Here is an 18,447-nt window from a genome sequence, read left to right on the forward strand (position 1 = left end):
TTATTAGAAATAAATTTTCTGTACTGTTTAACACGCCCCTTATTTATTTTTGTACATTTTCATTCTAATAAATAAATCATAAATATCCTACACTAAAATTTCGGCATCTGTATCTCAACGTGAAACACCTTTTTAAGACCTTTTTAGGGTCTTCCAGAGACCTTTCCAACAATGCCCCCCCCCCCCCCCCCCGCCCCCCCCCCCCCCCCCCCCCCACCCCCCCCCCCCCAAACAACACAACAAAAAGCAGTAGTTATTCTTACTCCCAAAGTAAGCGAAAATCTAACTGAATTACTTTCTGGTCACGAATAATAAAATATATCATGAAAAATGGAGGTTGACCAGGACGTTTACCACTGACAAAATCACAAAATAAACTTTCAAATAACACGAAAGAAAATTTTGAGGGTTACTGAGGAAAATTGTTTTCTTTATGAAGAAATTGTCTCACACACATGAATACCATTCCTCTAGTGTTCATCAGTTTTATACAATATTATCCTACGAAATCCATTATCTTGACTAATCTTATCAGTCAAACTAAGAACAATTTCAGCTAACATGTGGTTTAATTAAGTTGCAAAACCTCGCTAATCACAAGTCCATCTGCATAATTATGATAATTAAAATTTCGAATATATAATAATGATACCTCCAACTTTCTCTGTTCCGTCTCAAATGTTGTTTTCGAATCTTTCATCAGTTTTATTTATAGTGAATCATTTCCATCCTCATTAGCATATCATTATATTTGGCTTTAGACAATTTTATGGATTTCCCAAAGATTAAATCAATTGAATTACATTCGGCTTTAGCCAGTTTTACGCATTTCCAAAAGATTAAAGCAAATAATTACATTTGGCTTTAGCAATTTTACGGATTTTCCGAAGAGTAAGCAATTGAATGATATTAGATTTTAGGCAATTTCACGGATATCCCAAAGATCAACGCAATTTAATGACATTTTGCATTAGGCAATTTTACAGTTTTCCAATTGAAGCAATTGAATTACATTTGGTTTTAGGCAATGTTACGCATATGCAAAAGATCAAAATACAAATATAATTACATTCAGCCTTAGGCAATTTTATGGATATCCTAAAGATCAAGGCAATAGAGTTACATTTCACAGTAAACAATTTTACGGTTTTCCGAGAGATTAAAGTAATTGAATTACATTCGCTTTAGGCATTTTTACGGATTTCCCAAACATTAATGCAATTTAATTATTCAGGGATTTAAGCAATTTTAGATTTCCCAAAGACTGAAGCAACTGAATTACATTCTGCTTCAGGAAATTTTACGGACTTCAAAAAGATCAAGGTAATTGAATTACATTTGGCTTTAGGCAATTTAACCGATTCATCAAGGATTGATTACATTTCCCTTTAGGCAACTTTACGGAATTCCCAAAGATCAAAGTAATTGAATTACATTTCCCTTTAGGCAATTTTACGGAATTCCCAAAGATCAAAGTAATTGAATTACATTTCCCTTTAGGCAATTTTACAGAATTCCCAAAGATCAAAGATATTTAATTATTTAGGGCTTTAAGCAATTTCAAATTTCCTAGAGACTGAAGCGACTGAATTATATTCTGCTTCGGGAAATTTTACGGACTTCAAAAAGACCAGAGCAATTGAGTTATATTTCCCTTTATGGAATTTTACGGATTTCCCAAATGAAACTCACCGACCATAGAAGAATTGAGACTAATGTTGGCGCTCCTCTCCCTCACCCACCGGATGACTGGGTGAGGGTCGCCGCGGGCGTCACACGTCATCATGACGTCCTCGCCTTCGTCCACGATGACGTCACCACTGCTCGTTTCGTCGTCGATGACGGGAGGGACTGTTAATGGAGGATGGAAATGAGATATTTAATAAGAATAATGATCAGGGCAAGGACAGTGAGAGATTGCAATATTCCACAAGTAGTTTGATAGGCCTACTATGCATTTCTTGGCCGTGTCCAATTGATTTTCGTTGATAAAATCTTTCCAAAGCATCGGATATGGATCATATTTTGGAAATAACTATTTGAAGCCACGGCCTAATTGGCAAAAATATGCACTGATGTCTAATGTTGATAATTAAGGCACTTATCGGAGTAAATCACAGAAATTTCAAGGTAAACTTAGCGAAATTTAGTAAGCACCACGAGGGAGGCTAGTGAAACGTCATTACTGAAGGCCCTCCCACTCATTTATACTTTAAGAATGAAGACTCAGATGTTGGTAGTAGTAGTAGTAGTAGTAGTAGTAGTAGTAGTAGTATATGGGATTCTTGTTTTATTTCACACACACAAACACCTACCCTACTCTCTCTCTCATCTTTCCGATGAATTATGTGTTTTAAGTAAAGTACAATAAAAGAGTGGGCATAAAATTAGAATATTAATTCTGTAATACAGTTCCTTGACGCAATTCACGTTTCCTTTAACTTGAAATATGCACCAAGTCTTACACACTCTCTGTGAAAACCATTGTTACCCGGCAGTTTCTGTTGATTCATATTGTCTCAAAAGTCCGGTTTACGTCTAACCCGCTTAGTCCTGCTAAATGAATGTAACATAACGCAAATGTTCTAACCTTAACTTCCTTAATGCACGATCAGTCACATAATAAATCCTAAGTATTTAGTATATCACACAACTCTCCATTTATTATTCTGTGCTTGAAACTGACACTAATGTTGTTGTAGGGTTGTTGAGTGGTTATCATGAGCCTATGTATTCCAGGTTTTATCTATGTTTATTTTTTTATGAATTTGAAGATATATACTGCAAATCACGCAAACGAAAGCACTCTGGCCGCCACGAGGACATAGTGACGTATAATCTGGCTTTGCCCTGACGTCGGCAACTCGGCGATGTTTACTATTATGCAAGTTACCAGGTATATCGGGCCAAAACATCTTACCAAACACCTAAACTATCGTATTTTCATTTCCATATAATTGTGTATCACCAGTTCCAAAAGTTTTGCATAACTAATTGGGTTATAATTGCTATGTATTCCTATAGTCAACGTAAAATTGTACAATGCAAATAGTAATATTGCAATATGTATATTTACCAAATTCCTTTGCTATAATGTTGTCATATTTATACAATATACCAAATTCTTATTCTTTACCCGTGGTATCACTAATGAAAACCGTAATATTATCGTAATTCTCAACAAGAGGTCAAATATTTGTTTTCCACGATCATTGTCACACTACTGGAACACTGCTATTACGCCTGATGTCATACTTTACGTCACAAGTAGCCTCCCTCTGGGTGCTTACTAAATTTAGCAAAGTTTCCCTTGAAATTTCTGTGATTTACTCCGGTAGGTGCCTTAATTATCAACATTAGACATCACTGCATATTTTGCCAATTAGGCCGTGGCTTCAAATACCTATTTCCAAAATGTGACCCATATCCGATTTTTGGTAGAATTTTATCAACGAAAATCAATTGGACACGGCCCTGAAATGCATAGTAGTTACCACCGACACATTCGGATCTTTCCTAAATATTGAACGCCCCCCCCCCCCCCCCCCACCCCCACCCCCACCCACCCAACAACCCCCATCCCCGCCAGCCGGGTTTTCGGAGGTCGTATCTACGACTAATATTTCTTGGGGGTCGTTATCTTCCTATATCTTTCTGATGTTTACAGTCTTTTGTATAGGTATTTTCGGTAATCTCCAACGGGCTTGTACGAAATACGGTTTCTCTCTCGGATACCAGGAGGCAATTAGCGTAGTTGACCAACTACTGTATCAGATCAGTTTTAGATGCAGCAATAAGGTGTTTTTTTTTATTTAGAAGTTTAAAAAAATAAATCTAAGCCACCAAGTAACTTGGATCAATGTCGTGATCTGCATCAAAACCTATTGCTCCCTAGGGCAGTAGAATTTAATAAGAGATAAAAATAATAAAATCTAGAATTTAATAAAAGAGATAAAAATAAATCCTAGGATTTAAATAAAAGAGATGAAAATAATAAAATCTATAATTTAATAAAAGTGGTAAAAGTAATAAAATCTATAATTTAATAAGAGATAAAAATAATAAAATCTAGAATTTAATAAGAGATAAAAATAAAACCTAGGATTTAATAGAACAGATGAAAATAATAAAATCTATAATTTAATAAAAGAGATGAAAATAATAAAATCTAGAATTTAATAAGAGATAAAAATAAAACCTAGCATTTAATAAAAGATAAAAATAATAAAATCTAGAATTTCATAAAAGATAAAAATAATATAATCTAGGATTTAATAAAAGATATGAAAATAATAAAATCTAATAATTTAATAAAATATAAAAATAATAAAATCTAGAATTTCATAATAGAGATAAAAATAATAAAACCTAGGATCTACTAAAAGAGATAAATATAATAATAAAATCTAGAATTTAATAAAAAGATATAAAAATAATAAATCTAGGATTTATTAAAAGATAAAAATACTAAAATCTAGAATTTAATAAAAGATAAAAATAATAAAATCTAGATTTTAATAAAATATAAAAATAATAAAATCTAGATTTTAATAAAAGAGATAAAAATAATAAAATCTAGAATTATAAACGAGATAAAAATAATAAAACCTAGGATTTAATAAAAGAGATAAAAATAAAACCTAGGATTTAATAAGAGATGAAAATAATAAAATCTAGAATTTAATAAAAGAAATAAAAAAATAATAAAATCTAGAATTTAATAAAATAGATAAAAATAAAACCTAGGATTTAATAAGAGATGAAAATAATAAAATCTAGAATTTTATAAAAGAAATAAAAAATAATAAAATCTAGAATTTAATAAAAGAGATAAAAATTAAACCTAGGATTTAATAAAAGATAAAAATAATAAAATCTAGGATTTAATAAGAGATAAAAACAATATAATCTAGGATTTAATAAAAGACATAAAAATAATAAAATCTACAATTTAATAAAAGATAAAAATAATAAAATCTAGAATTTAATAAAAGAGATAGAAATAATAAAATCTAGGATTTAATAAAAGATAAAAATAATAAAATCTAGAAATTATTAAAAGAGATAAAAATAATAAAATCTAGAATTTAGAAAAAGAGATAAAAGTAATAAAATCTACGATTTAATAAGAGATAAAAAAAATAGAATCTAGAATTTAATAAGAGATAAAAATAATAAAATCTAGAATTTGATAAAAGATAAAAATAATAAAATCTAGAATTTAATAAAAGATAAAAATAATAAAATCTAAAATTTAATAAAAGAGATAAAAATAATAAAATCTAGGATTTAATAAAAGAGATAAAAATAATAAAATCTATATTTAATAAAAGAGATAAAAATCATAAAATCTAAAACTTAATAGAAGATAAAATAACAAAATCTAGGATTTAATAAAAGAGATAAAAATAATAAAACTCTAGAATATCATAAAAGAGATAAAAATAATAAAACCTAGAATTTAATATAAAATATAAAAATAATAAAATCTAGGATTTAATAGAGATAAAAACAATAAAATCTTTTTTTCATTTTTAATGTAGGAAAAACCGTCCCACAAAAAATATTGCAGAGGGACGTAACAATAATAATAATAGTAATAAGACAAAATGGCTTATGTGAAGAATTATGAATTCGATTCACTCTTCTCAAGACGACTACCATTACGACTGCACCGAGAATTATTAATTACAATCATTCTTGTTAAGACGACTACAATTACGACTGCACAGAGAATTATGAACTTACCAATTACGTTTTTCCTCAAAGAACGACCCTATCACTACGACTACACCTGAGAATTACAAATTACAATTAAATTTTCTTCTCAAGACGCACCTACAATTTACGACTGCACCGAGAATTATGAAATTAGCAATCATTCTTCTCAAGACGACTAGCAACTTACCGACTGTGCACCGACCGAAGAATTTGAATTACAATCATTCGTTCTCAAGACGACTACAACTTTACGACTGCGCCGGATAATTTATGTAATTACCAATCATTCTTCTCAAGAACGACTTACAATTACGATCTTGCGCCGAGAATTATGAATTACAAGCCATTCTTCTCAAGACGACTAACAATTTACGAACTGCACCGGAAGAATTATGAATTACAATCATTCTTTTCCTCAAAGACTGACCGACAATTACGGACTGGACTGCCGCCGAGAATTATGAATCACAATCATTCTTCTCAAGACGACTACAATTACGACTGCGCCGATAGAATTAATTGAATCAAATCAAATCATTCTTCTCCAAGAACGACTACAATTACGACTGTCGCCGAGAATTATGAATTACAAATCATTCTTCTCAAAGACGAACTACAATTACGACTGCACCGAAGAATTAATGAATCAACAATCATTAATTCTTGCAAGACAAGAAACGACTACAATTACGACTGCACCGAGAATTATTAATTACAATCATTCTTCTCAAGACGACTACAATTACGACTGCACCGAGAATTATGAATTACAATCATTCTTCTCAAGACGACTACAATTACGACTGCACCGAGAATTATAAATTACAATCATTCTTCTCAAGACGACTACAATTACGATTGCACTGAAAATTATGAATTACTATCATTCTTCTCAAGACGACTACAATTACGACTGCACCGAGAAATATGAATTACAATCATTCTTCTCAAGACGACTACAATTACTACGACTGCACCGAGAATTATGAATTACAATCATTCTTCTCAAGACGACTACAATTACGACTGCGCCGAGAATTATGAATTACATTCACTCTATCCAAGACGACTACTCCTACGACTGCGCCGAGAACTATGAATTGCATTAACTACTTCCAAGACGACTACGTCTTCTACTACTCAAGTGAAAATAAAACTCCACGTTGAAACCCTCATTATAATCCCCAAGACGACCTCGTCAAAAACATCTCGATGACGAGTCCGTAATTTCTTGGAGGAAAACAAACATAAACTCGACAGCAGATGATGAAGAGTCAATTAGCGTTGGCAATAAACCCTTGGATCCTCCATCTTTGATTATCTCCTCCCCCTGCCACACCCCCCACCCCCTGCATCTTATAACCTCTGCCAACCCATATTCTCAGGGAAACGCCTCAGCGGCGTGGTTGGTATGGTATTAGCGTCCCACCTCGGTGGTCGCGGGTTTGATTCTCGGCCATTCCATTGAGGAGTGAGAGATGTGTATTTCTGGTGATAGAAGTTCACTCTCGACGTGGTTCGGAAGTCACGTAAAGCCGTCGGTCCCGTTGCTGAATAACCACAGGTTCCATGCAACGTAAAAGCACATACAAACAAACAAACATATTCTCAGGGTAGAAGGAGGTTCAGTTTTACTGACGTCATCATGACCTGCCTATACTGACCCCTTGACCTAACGCATACCCGAGTCACAGTTTTTAAAACAAAAATCAGAGGTTTAATCGGGAAATGACAGATAAAATGGATCATCTTATAAACTGCCCAAAATTATATTACAGTATAATACGTTAAATCAAATATCTCTTTTAAAATAATAGTAGAATAATTTCACTTCTGGAGAGAGCACATATTGATTAAGAATATTTAAATATTTTACGTATTATATTTGTTTGAATCTAGTGACATCCTTAAATTTTTAGAGGAAGTTGGTTTCTTCAAAATATATGATTTTATTTCATGTTTTCATTGTTTATCTGTCTGTCTGAAAACTAAAAGAAGTCTTTCTATTACCTTTTTTAGATTACCGAATACACAAAAGCTCTATATAGACATCTTGGCCCCTAACATACCAATATGATAAAAATTGCTATATGCAGGAAATATTATCAGATGACACTCATTTCACAAAATATACTGAGATACAAACAACATTTTGGATACCTTTCATCTACTAAAAGACTGAGCAGCAAACACGAGATTTTTTTTTTTTTTTTTTTTTTACACTACTTCATACCAGATGTGTCTTACAGATCTTTATCTATTGAAAGGATTAGATTAAATTGATCAGGTTCATCGTTTCCCAATAAAAAGACACTAATTTCAATTTCAAATAAAAAACCACAACCAGCCATCATGCTGAGATATATAACTCGTAGTTTAGCATGTATGTATATAATATATATATTTATATTATATATATATATATATATATATATATATATAAATATATATATATATATATAGATATATATATATATATATATATATAATATACACAGGCAAAAGCCTCGAAGGAAAGTGAAACAATGAAGTACCGCTGCAAGGCCTTCGACTCTCGTCCTTTACTGAGGCGGATTGGTATGTAAATATGAAAGTAATCTCCTTACAAAGAAAGCTCGTATAAATGACACATAGGGATTATAAGGGAAAATATCTTCCTGGAATCCAACAGAACTCACCCTTCGTGACCTTGACTTTGACTATATTATTTAGAGCGTTGAAATTATTTTTCTGAGGTCAGTTTATATAACATATATCATATATATATATATATATATATATAGTATAAAGTAAATATATATATATATATATAGTATATATATGATATATAGGGATATATAATATATATTTATTTTATATTTTAAATATATATATACATATATATATATATATATATATATATATATTATATTATATATATATATATAATATATAATATATATATTATATATATATATATATATATATATATATATATATATTTATATATTTTATATATATATAATATATATATATATATATATATATATATATATATTATAAAAATACCATAAAACACAAGGAAGCCTAAAGGAACACCTAAAGAGCCAAAGAGTTAAGAAATGACTAAAAGGAGAAAATACACACATGAAGATAACGACAACGAAAAACTGGAAAGTAAAACAAACAATAATTAGGGTATGGACAGCTGGGTGGACGAGGATTGCTTTCAACTCTAATGTTTTAAAAAAAACCATTTTGTGATATATTAGTGACTTTGTTTTTAATTTGTATATTTTAAAACAAACGATTGGTTGCTCCAGAGATGTGGAACGTCATCAATAAACGTGGTGTCCATACGAGAGACATGCCTTTGCCTATATATATATATATTATATATATATATATATATATATATATATATATATATATATATATATATATGCAAAGAAAGAAAGAGAGGACAGGAAGAAAAAAAAAAAAAAAAAAATATAAACCTAAGAGAGCCACAGAATCTCCTCAAATTACACAAACACGAATCGCCCATTTCAGCACTGAATAAACACTTCCATATTTGTCTAAAGCCTCTCTCTCTCTTTCTCTCTCTCTCTCTCTCTCTCTCTCTCTCTCTCTCTCTATCTCTCTCTCTCTCTCTTTCTCTCATCTCATCTCTCTCTCTCTCTCTCTTACTGTACGCCCTCTGTAAGGGAGACTCCTGTGTGATTGAAATGTACAAGACACCATTAAATCTTTATATTATAGTAATTGTTAAGAGTTTTTGCTAAATCCATCTCACTGTGAATAGAGTACTCTTCATTGTTTTCGATTTGCCGAAAAAAAAAAGTTTTGAAATAAATTTCTCGAACTATTATAAAAAATAGAAATTTGTGGTTATATTCACCAGTTGAACGCATATTTTATAAACATGCTAATACCTTAATTTTATAAATACAGATAGAAAAACTGGTTACAAATAGTCAATAAAAAATTTAACTAAATCATAAATTTTGAAGAAAGTCATCTGCCTCGAATAAATCCGTGGTATACTATTTGACTGTACAAAAATCATACGTAAAATATCTTAACCTACATCTATGCTCTACAGAGGCGACCTTGTTCTACATGATTCTAAACGAGATACGCGACTCAACATATTCAGAAATTCAAAAATTTTGTAATATAAATAAAAAGACTGTGCGCATAAACAAGGCGTGATCAGACCTCCAGCTTAATCAGGGCGCGTGCTAAATTCTACGTCAAATAGGGCGTTGTTTCACCAACGAAATTAAAATAAATACGCTATATTAGACATCATTTTTTGCACTGCTTAACATGCACATAATTTATTTTTTACATTTTCTTCTAATACATAACTCAAATAAGTCATAAATATCCTATCCTAAAACTTCTGTATCTTTAACTCAACGCGAAGCACCTTTTTCAGACCTTTTTTTAAGCTTTCCAAACCCCTCCAACAACAACAACAACAACAACAACAACAGCAAAGTAGTTTGTCGGCTTATTCCCGAAGTAAGCGAAAATAAAAACGAAATGCTTTAATCTGCAATAAATGCTTAACTGTCAACTTGGGGTAATTCACCATTGCTTTACCTTGCAATATGGTTCAGAAACATTTCCACATTCAGATAATCCGTCTTTTGTATGTCAAAAATTGTTGGATTAACATGGAGTAGGAGCAATCATACAACATAGTGAGGCTTCAGATAATTCCTAAGTAAGAAGTTACTCCCGGGTAAAATTAGGTAGCGTCAATAAAACTATCTCGCCCCCTCCCTTCAAACCACACACGTACATATATTCAGTGTTTAATATCATACTGTCATTACTGATATACACATTTATCTCAAAAGAAATGAAAAAAAATTTCAGATACTTTAGAAAACTAGCATCTTTACATAATACACTCGAGATTGTGTATGTTATTGTCTGTATTTTGTATATTCCATGTATATGGCCCTGAGCTGAACATAACGGATATTATTATTATTATTATTATTATTATTATTATTATTATTATTATTATTATTATTATAGGATAATATGATTGCTATTTATAGGCATTTGCTGAACTTTAAATTCAAATTTAGCAAGTAAGAAAGATTTATTATAAATCTTTACATTTTAACAAATTATACAGGGTGTCCATAAATTCCCAGTACCATTACAAGTCATAAATACTTCTAATGGTATTGGGACTTTATGGACACCCTGTACTCGCAAACCCTAAGTGTACCTCCGGCACCTTATAACCAAGAATCCGGAGCGAGCCCAAAACGCCGAAAATAAATCGCGTTAGACACGGGGACTCGAAAAGAAAAAAGAATAAGACGTATTTCAAAATCGGTTCTTCCGTCGTTCGATCAGTGTTGGCACCTCGTTACGAGGCGATCAACATCATCCCCACATCTTCTCATCAACTAATGGCGGACAGGTTATAAGGCGACGGCCCATAAATCTCTCTTCTTCCGTTCCGTGTCTCTGTTTCTTTTCCATCTCCAATCTTCGAACGATAAGCGTTGCGTTATCCATTGTGTGTGTATGAATGGTAAGCAATTTTGCACATTTGAATATGAATATGAATATGTATATGTATATATATATATATATATATATATATATATATATATATATATATATATATATATACACTATATACACACACACACACATATATATATATATATATATATATATATATATATATATATATATATAATATATATATATATATACATACAACGACAACAAATGTCCTTTAATATCGTCGACTATAAAATTCCCTTTCGATTAACTATATGATATAATAATTCCGTGGTAGAGCGAATTAGATATAAAGGACATTTGTAGCTCGATGTATGTATATGAATCACGGTAGGGTGGATATGCATATATATTTTATATTATATATATATATATATAATATATATATATATATTCTATCTATATATCTATTTCTATATATTATCTATATTATATATATATATATATATATTATCTAATATTATATATAGATATATAATATATATATATATATATCTATATATATATGTACTTCAAAAAAGAAAAAAAACAACAAATATATATAATATTATAAATATATAATATATATATATTATATTATATACTAATTCAAACTTATAACAACCTAGAGAATAAAAATAGACTCCTGCTCGTGCAATGTTACTTTTATCACTTTTCTGCAATTACTTTATCAGACATTGCTCCCACCAGCCTATTCAATTGTGCTCGAAGAAATCCCTTTCGTCTGTGTGGTCAATGCTCTGCTTCGCTCTTCAACGAATATAGTTTAAAAATTTTGGAAACTATAGGTCACTGGGTCCTTCTTTTCCTAGAGACGGGTGACCTATAACTTAAATAACAACCTATAACTTCAATAACACCTCAAGGGCAATTCAGTTATCACCTTGCTGAAATATGAACGAGCATAAATATAAAAGAAGTTTTCGATCCGAGAAAACGACCTTTCCACAAGAGACGACCTTTTATAACTGTATCCTAAATTTATTATTATTATTTCTCTTTCGTCGGTTCATTTATTCACTCTGATATTTCGTCGACGTCGGCATTTATCGATGTGGCATTAGACTAACATACGAAATAAATGTCACAGAACAGAGCCATTAATGTTTATGTTCGTTTGGGAGATCGGAGTGTATTTGGGTAAGTGATAGTCTCGCCTCTTCATTCATAGTGTATACACACACACACACACACACACATATATATATGTGTGTGTGTGTGTGTGTGTGTACGTGCATGTATATAAATATGTATGTTGTATCTGTTTGTGTGTACCTGTAATCATGTACATGAAAATATATATGCGTGAAAACAGTATACTTTACGCCATAACTTATATGCATAAGGAATGAAGTGTGTACATCAAGTCAACAGGTAAATGCATCTCAAAGAGAAAATCTTCATTATAAATTCTGTCTTGAGGGGCGCTCATTTTGGAAAATATCCTATTTTCTATACTGAAACGGATCAAGTTCTTCTCATTCCAACAACACTGATTTTCGCACTGGCTTGAAAGTCAAATTCGAAATACAATTACCGTTTGGACAACTGACAACATCCTTATGTTTTTGAACAGCTGCAAAAATGTTAGTGGTTTGGATTGGAAGAAATTATAAGCTTGTACTACTGGCATGAGTATAGAATTGTGGCCAAACGCCAAGCATTGGGACCTATGAGGTCATTCAGCGTTGAAACGGATATTGACAGAAAAAGGTCAGAAAGGTGTAACAGGAGGAAAACCTCAAAGCAGTTACGCTATGACTTATTGTTAGGAGAGGGTGGAATGTAAGATGGAGGAAAGAGACTATGAAAGAAGGTAAAGCAAAAGGAACGAAAGAGGGTTGCAGCTAGGGACCGAAGCACGCTACAAAGAATCTTAAGTAATGCCTACAGTACACCGCATGGGGTGCACTGTTGGCACTACCCCCGTACGGAGTTTGATAAATGTGAAAAATAACGCTTACGGATAAATGGATAAAAAAAAAAATTCCCCATTTCTCGGTAAGTATGAAACTTTAAGCGTGCATGAGTATTTATTAAAAATATCAAAGAAACTAAAATGGTTGCTGGTGGTGTTTTGTCAGTAAACCTCTAATCGAATCATTAAAGATATTGCGCTTGAATATTTCTCAGCAAATAAAGGAATTATTTAGAAAGAAATCACATAATTTATCTTCCAAATGAAAAAAGAAGGCAAGTACTTAGTGCTTAGAAAAAATTCCACATGAATATTCGCGAATAAAATTACGTAAAAAAAACCATGTCTTTAAACATTTCCAAGTGAACAAGTGCATATAAACTTAATTATATAAAAACTTTATCCTTAAACAAAACCCCACATCATAAAGAGAAACATAAACTTATATAAAACAAAACCGTGTCCTTCAAAAAAAAAAAAAAAGAAAAAATCCCACATTATCAAGAGCACATAAACTTAATAATATGAAAAAACCGTGTCTTTCAACAAAACCCCGCATCATCAAGAGAAACATAAACTTCATATAAAAAAAACCGTGTCCTTCAAAAATAAAAATAAAATCAATAGCACATAAACTTACTCATAAAAACTACCGCGTCCTAAAAAAAAAAAAAAAAGAAAAAAAAAAAAAAAATCCAATATTATCAAGTGCACATAAACTTATTTATATAAAAAAACTGTATCTTTGAAAAAAATCTCACACCATCAAGAGCATATAAACTTACTTACATAAAACAAGGCGTGATCCGACCTCCAGCTTACTCATGACGAGTGCAAAATTTTCCCCTGACTCATAAGTTTCAAACATTAAATTCCTAACTTGACGTAAATTGGTCTTCGTTATTAATACTCATAATTAGTACTATTTATAGTAACAACAGGATCAAATAAAAAGGACAAATTAAACACATTCATATATTCTCAGTTAAAAGTGGAAACAGAACAATTGCACAGAAATATATCCTCTAAATTCAATACATCAAAACAAATTAAAACGTGATAAAATCTACGGACAGATAGTCCCTTGTTTCACCAACGAAAATAAATAAAAAGATATATTTTATTAGGAATATTTTTTATGTACTGTTTAATATGCACAGTATTCATTTTTTACATTTTCATTTTAATAAAAAAAATAAAAAAATATCCTATCAGAAAATTCCTGTATCTTTAACTAACCGTGAAACACCATTTTAAGGCCTCTTTAGACATTTCCTACCCCCAAAAACTACAACAAAGTAGTTTGTAGGCTTACTCCCCGGGTCAGCGAAAACCTCAACAAAGTACTTTGTAGGCTTACTCCCCGGGTCAGCGAAAACCGTGTCTGTAGACAAAACCCCACAAAACAACAGCAAACAAACTTACTTATACAAACACTGGCAGGAAGAAGCCTCAAGCATTCACAAACAAACAGTGAAATGAACTAGATTCCAACTGAATCTGTCCTTGCGAACAAATACCACCATTGCCACACTGACATTTCATATGTTTGTGACATTAAAAAATTTTTATGTTATCGATTACAAAGCAGATATAAAAAATATTTGACGTTACGATTAAATAAGTACATCTACTTTGCTGTCGAAATAATAATAAAAGGTTATAGAGGTAACTAACAATGATAGAGTTTAGGAGAAGAAAACGACTGAGTGATTTATAGTGAACAGTCTGCCATCTAAAAGTTACCTTGACAAAGTTTAGAAGTCGAAGATCATTCCTGGATAGTGACCACCTAAGGGTTTAACCAGGTATAATTCGGTAGTCACGAGTTCGATTCCCCGCTCTGCCAACGTGGAATCAGAGGAATTTGTTTCTAGTGATTGGAAATCAATTTCTCGATATAATGTGGTTCGGATCCCATAGTAAGTTGTAGGTCCCGTTGCTAGCTAACCAACTGGTTCCTAGCCAAGTTAACAGTATCTGATAATTCGGGCCAGCCCTACGAGAGCTGTTAATCAGCTCAGTGGTCTGGTTAGACTAAGATATACTTTAACCCGGTAAGTATCCACCTTCGCGGCGTGTTTGATACAAGCCCAATGAGGATTACCGTAAAAACATAAAGAAAAGACTTAAGATATCAAATTAATGACCTCCAAGAATTATTAGACTTAGACAACGACCCTCGAAAACCCTTTGGGGTCACTATCTAGAAAAGATATGATGTGAAGCTCTTTTTAAGATTTTTAAAAAATGCCATTTTTAAAAATACAGCAAGGTCAAAAATGGGTATGGATGTACAGCAAAATTACTGATCGCCAATGTTTCATGAAAATCGTAACTAAATAAACTATAAGCCTTTAAATTCACCCTCAACCTTGAAAAATAAGTCAAGGATAAAATTTACTTGTGGAAAATAAAAACCACCACAAGGTAACCTAGATATTTACCAAGTTCATGAACATTACACAAAAAATGAAATGCTTCTAAATTGGACTGTGACCTTGAAAATATGTCAAGGTTAAACTACCTGAATCACGTTCCTTAACTTAGTTTCGAATTCTGAAGTCTTAAGAGATACTGAGGGACAAGGGTCTAAAAGTTATATTTATAAATTGATCTGTGGACTTGAAAACACATCATAGTATAAAACAAAGATTTGGGTAAAATAATTACGTCTCCCGTGGTACGGCCCCGCCCCCTTTATCAAATTACAACAAAATCTACAAACAATGATGATGGTCACAAACAATAATAAAAAATCAGAATACTGCCAGATTTCACAAACAAATGTTAAGTAGACACAAACATGAAAAGAAACCAAAATAATCACTCATACATACATGACATGAACACACTCAGACACATACACAGACACACACACACAAACCTACAGAAGTCCGTGGGCAGAGGAGAGAGAGAGAGAGAGAGAGAGAGAGAGAGAGATTGGCAGTGAATCATTCTCAAAGCATTATTCAGATTCCAAATCTCCTCTCCAGGATAAGGTAATCCCACTTGATCGCCGTGACGATCGCTGCGGCGCCCATAATGGCCTTATAACTGATGCCTTTTGAATAAATTAAATAGGAAGATCGTCCCGAAAGGGGGCGTTAAAATCCCGTAGACTATGAGCCCAGTCCAGAGGAATCCTTCCGCTCCATACGGCCTCTTTGCAACCCAGATAAGAAGAGATTATCATTAGGGGATCTGCGACCCCCTTGGAAACGCTGGCAATTCTCTTTTCGCTTTATTATTTCTCCTATTCAATTCTCTTCTCGGGATAAAGTGTTTCTTCCTCGTCATATACTTTTATGCTCGAGAATTCTCTCGTAGCATCTGTGTTCCATAGTTTCTGTAACGGTCTTGGTGATATTCCTCTTGGATATTCGGCGAATTTATTTCCGTCCACGCATTATTATTATTATTATTATTATTTTCATTATTATTATTATTATTATTATTATTCAGAGGATGAACCCTATTCATATGGAACAAGCTTCCACTGACTTAAAATTTAAGCTTCCAAAGAATATTATGGTGTTCATTCATTAGGGATAATAAAAGTAACGCGCGGAGATGCAAGGGATAAATACACAAAGAAGAGACCCTACTTATTAAAAAAAGGAATAATATTCTAGTAAACTAAAATAACAGATAAAAACGTATTAAAATGCAGAAGAATTGTATTAGTGTTGTAATTCAACGGAAGGACGAAATCTGCAGCTACGTCGATGAAGGAATGCAAAACGAATGTTAAAGGTCGCCCCTCCTCCCCCTCAATAACGGTACTAGTTACATCTCTCCACCCACAAACAAGAACAAAAACAAAACAAAAGAAAGAGAGCAAACAACCCGAACGGGTGGACTTCATCTGAACCCTTCTGCTTAATGTATCAGTTAAAGCAGTTACACTCGGATTGAAAGAAACTGGATGACCCGAGATAATCCCCCCACCCCACCCCTCCCACCCCCCAACCTGCCCTCTCCTCCGCTCGACCAGAACATCAAAAGAAGGAATTTCACTTTTGTACTTTATTCCTTTCTCTCTCTCTCTCTCTTCTCTCTCTCCTCTCGTCTCTCTCTCTCTCTCATCTCTCTCTAGCTTTGACGAATAAAGGAAATGGAGTTCCCCTGTTACGGGGTATGGGGGTGTTGGGGGGGGGGGGGGGGGCGGAATCTCTCAAAAGAAAGCCAAACAATGACGAAAATGAAAAGGCGGCTCCATGCGAAGAGTAGTAAAAAAAAAAATGCGATGGAGCTTGTAAAACCCAAACGCAAGACACACAAGCGACATTATACGCGGCAGATCTTTGACTTCCAAGCACGACCCATAAAATGATTTTGCTTCAGCAAGGCTAGAAACGATTTTATTTTCATGCATGAATGATTAGGAATTTTGCTTTCACAGAATATACCGTAATGAGGAGGTACAACTGACACCAGATCTGTGACTAAAAATTAATAGTACATATCTTTCGTGAAAAATGAACGGAAGAATATTCAACGAACTTCTAACATATATATATATATATATATATATAATATATATATATATATATATATATATATATATATCATAGATATATATATATATCTATATATATGAGCAAAAACGAACCAACGATTATATTTAAAGACCTCCTACCGCGAACAGATCTCCGCTCAACCACGAAGCGATTGAATCTTTGTTACAATTTACACAGGACGGAGGAGGAGGAGGATCTTTGTCTAATCACGTTTGGAAAAACACAAACGGAACATACCTTCGCCCAAACACAAACAGAGCAGCGTTAGGTGCTTGCACAAGAGCAATGATAATAGCCCTCAATAAACATGAACGGCAAATGAATAATCACGCAATACGAGAGAGAGAGAGAGAAGAGAGAGAGAGAGAGAGAGAGAGAGAGAGTCGACCTTCGCCAAAAAGCAAGAACAAAGCGTGTGCTTTGCTTAAAACATCGTACGGGGAAAGATCTTGGCTGAAAAGCAGAACAACAACGTTGAAATGGCCGTTCTTCCCCCTCTGCTTGTCTGCTTTGTTATCTTTTCATTCTCTCTCTCTCTCTCTCTCTCTAGTTATCCCGTTCGTTCTCATTTTCCACGTTTCCTCCCCCTTTCGCTCTCCTGTCAATGTCAGTCTACACTCTGCCTGCCCTCATTCACTGTAGTGGATCAGTCTCCTGTATCTTCTAATTAACTTTCGACCTGGCATTTATTCGGCTCCATTTCATTTCTTCCTCTTCCTCCTCCTCCTCCTCTTCTACTGCTGC

At 32.8% G+C, this 18,447-nt stretch overlaps 1 protein-coding gene across 1 annotated transcript in view; it reads right to left on the reverse strand.

Annotated features, from left to right (window-relative positions):
- Positions 1-1,692: 1,692 nt before the first annotated feature.
- The window catches only part of LOC135213963 (neurotrimin-like), a gene marked incomplete at its 3' end in the record, with an annotated part of 736,001 nt that continues 719,246 nt past the window's right edge, over positions 1,693-18,447 (reverse strand). Inside the window, 1 exon segment of the mRNA XM_064248042.1 lies at positions 1,693-1,851. Within this exon segment, the coding sequence (XP_064104112.1) occupies positions 1,693-1,851 (159 nt within the window).

This window comes from Macrobrachium nipponense, chromosome 43 (assembly GCF_015104395.2).
Source record: "Macrobrachium nipponense isolate FS-2020 chromosome 43, ASM1510439v2, whole genome shotgun sequence".
Classification (NCBI taxonomy): domain Eukaryota; kingdom Metazoa; phylum Arthropoda; class Malacostraca; order Decapoda; family Palaemonidae; genus Macrobrachium; species Macrobrachium nipponense.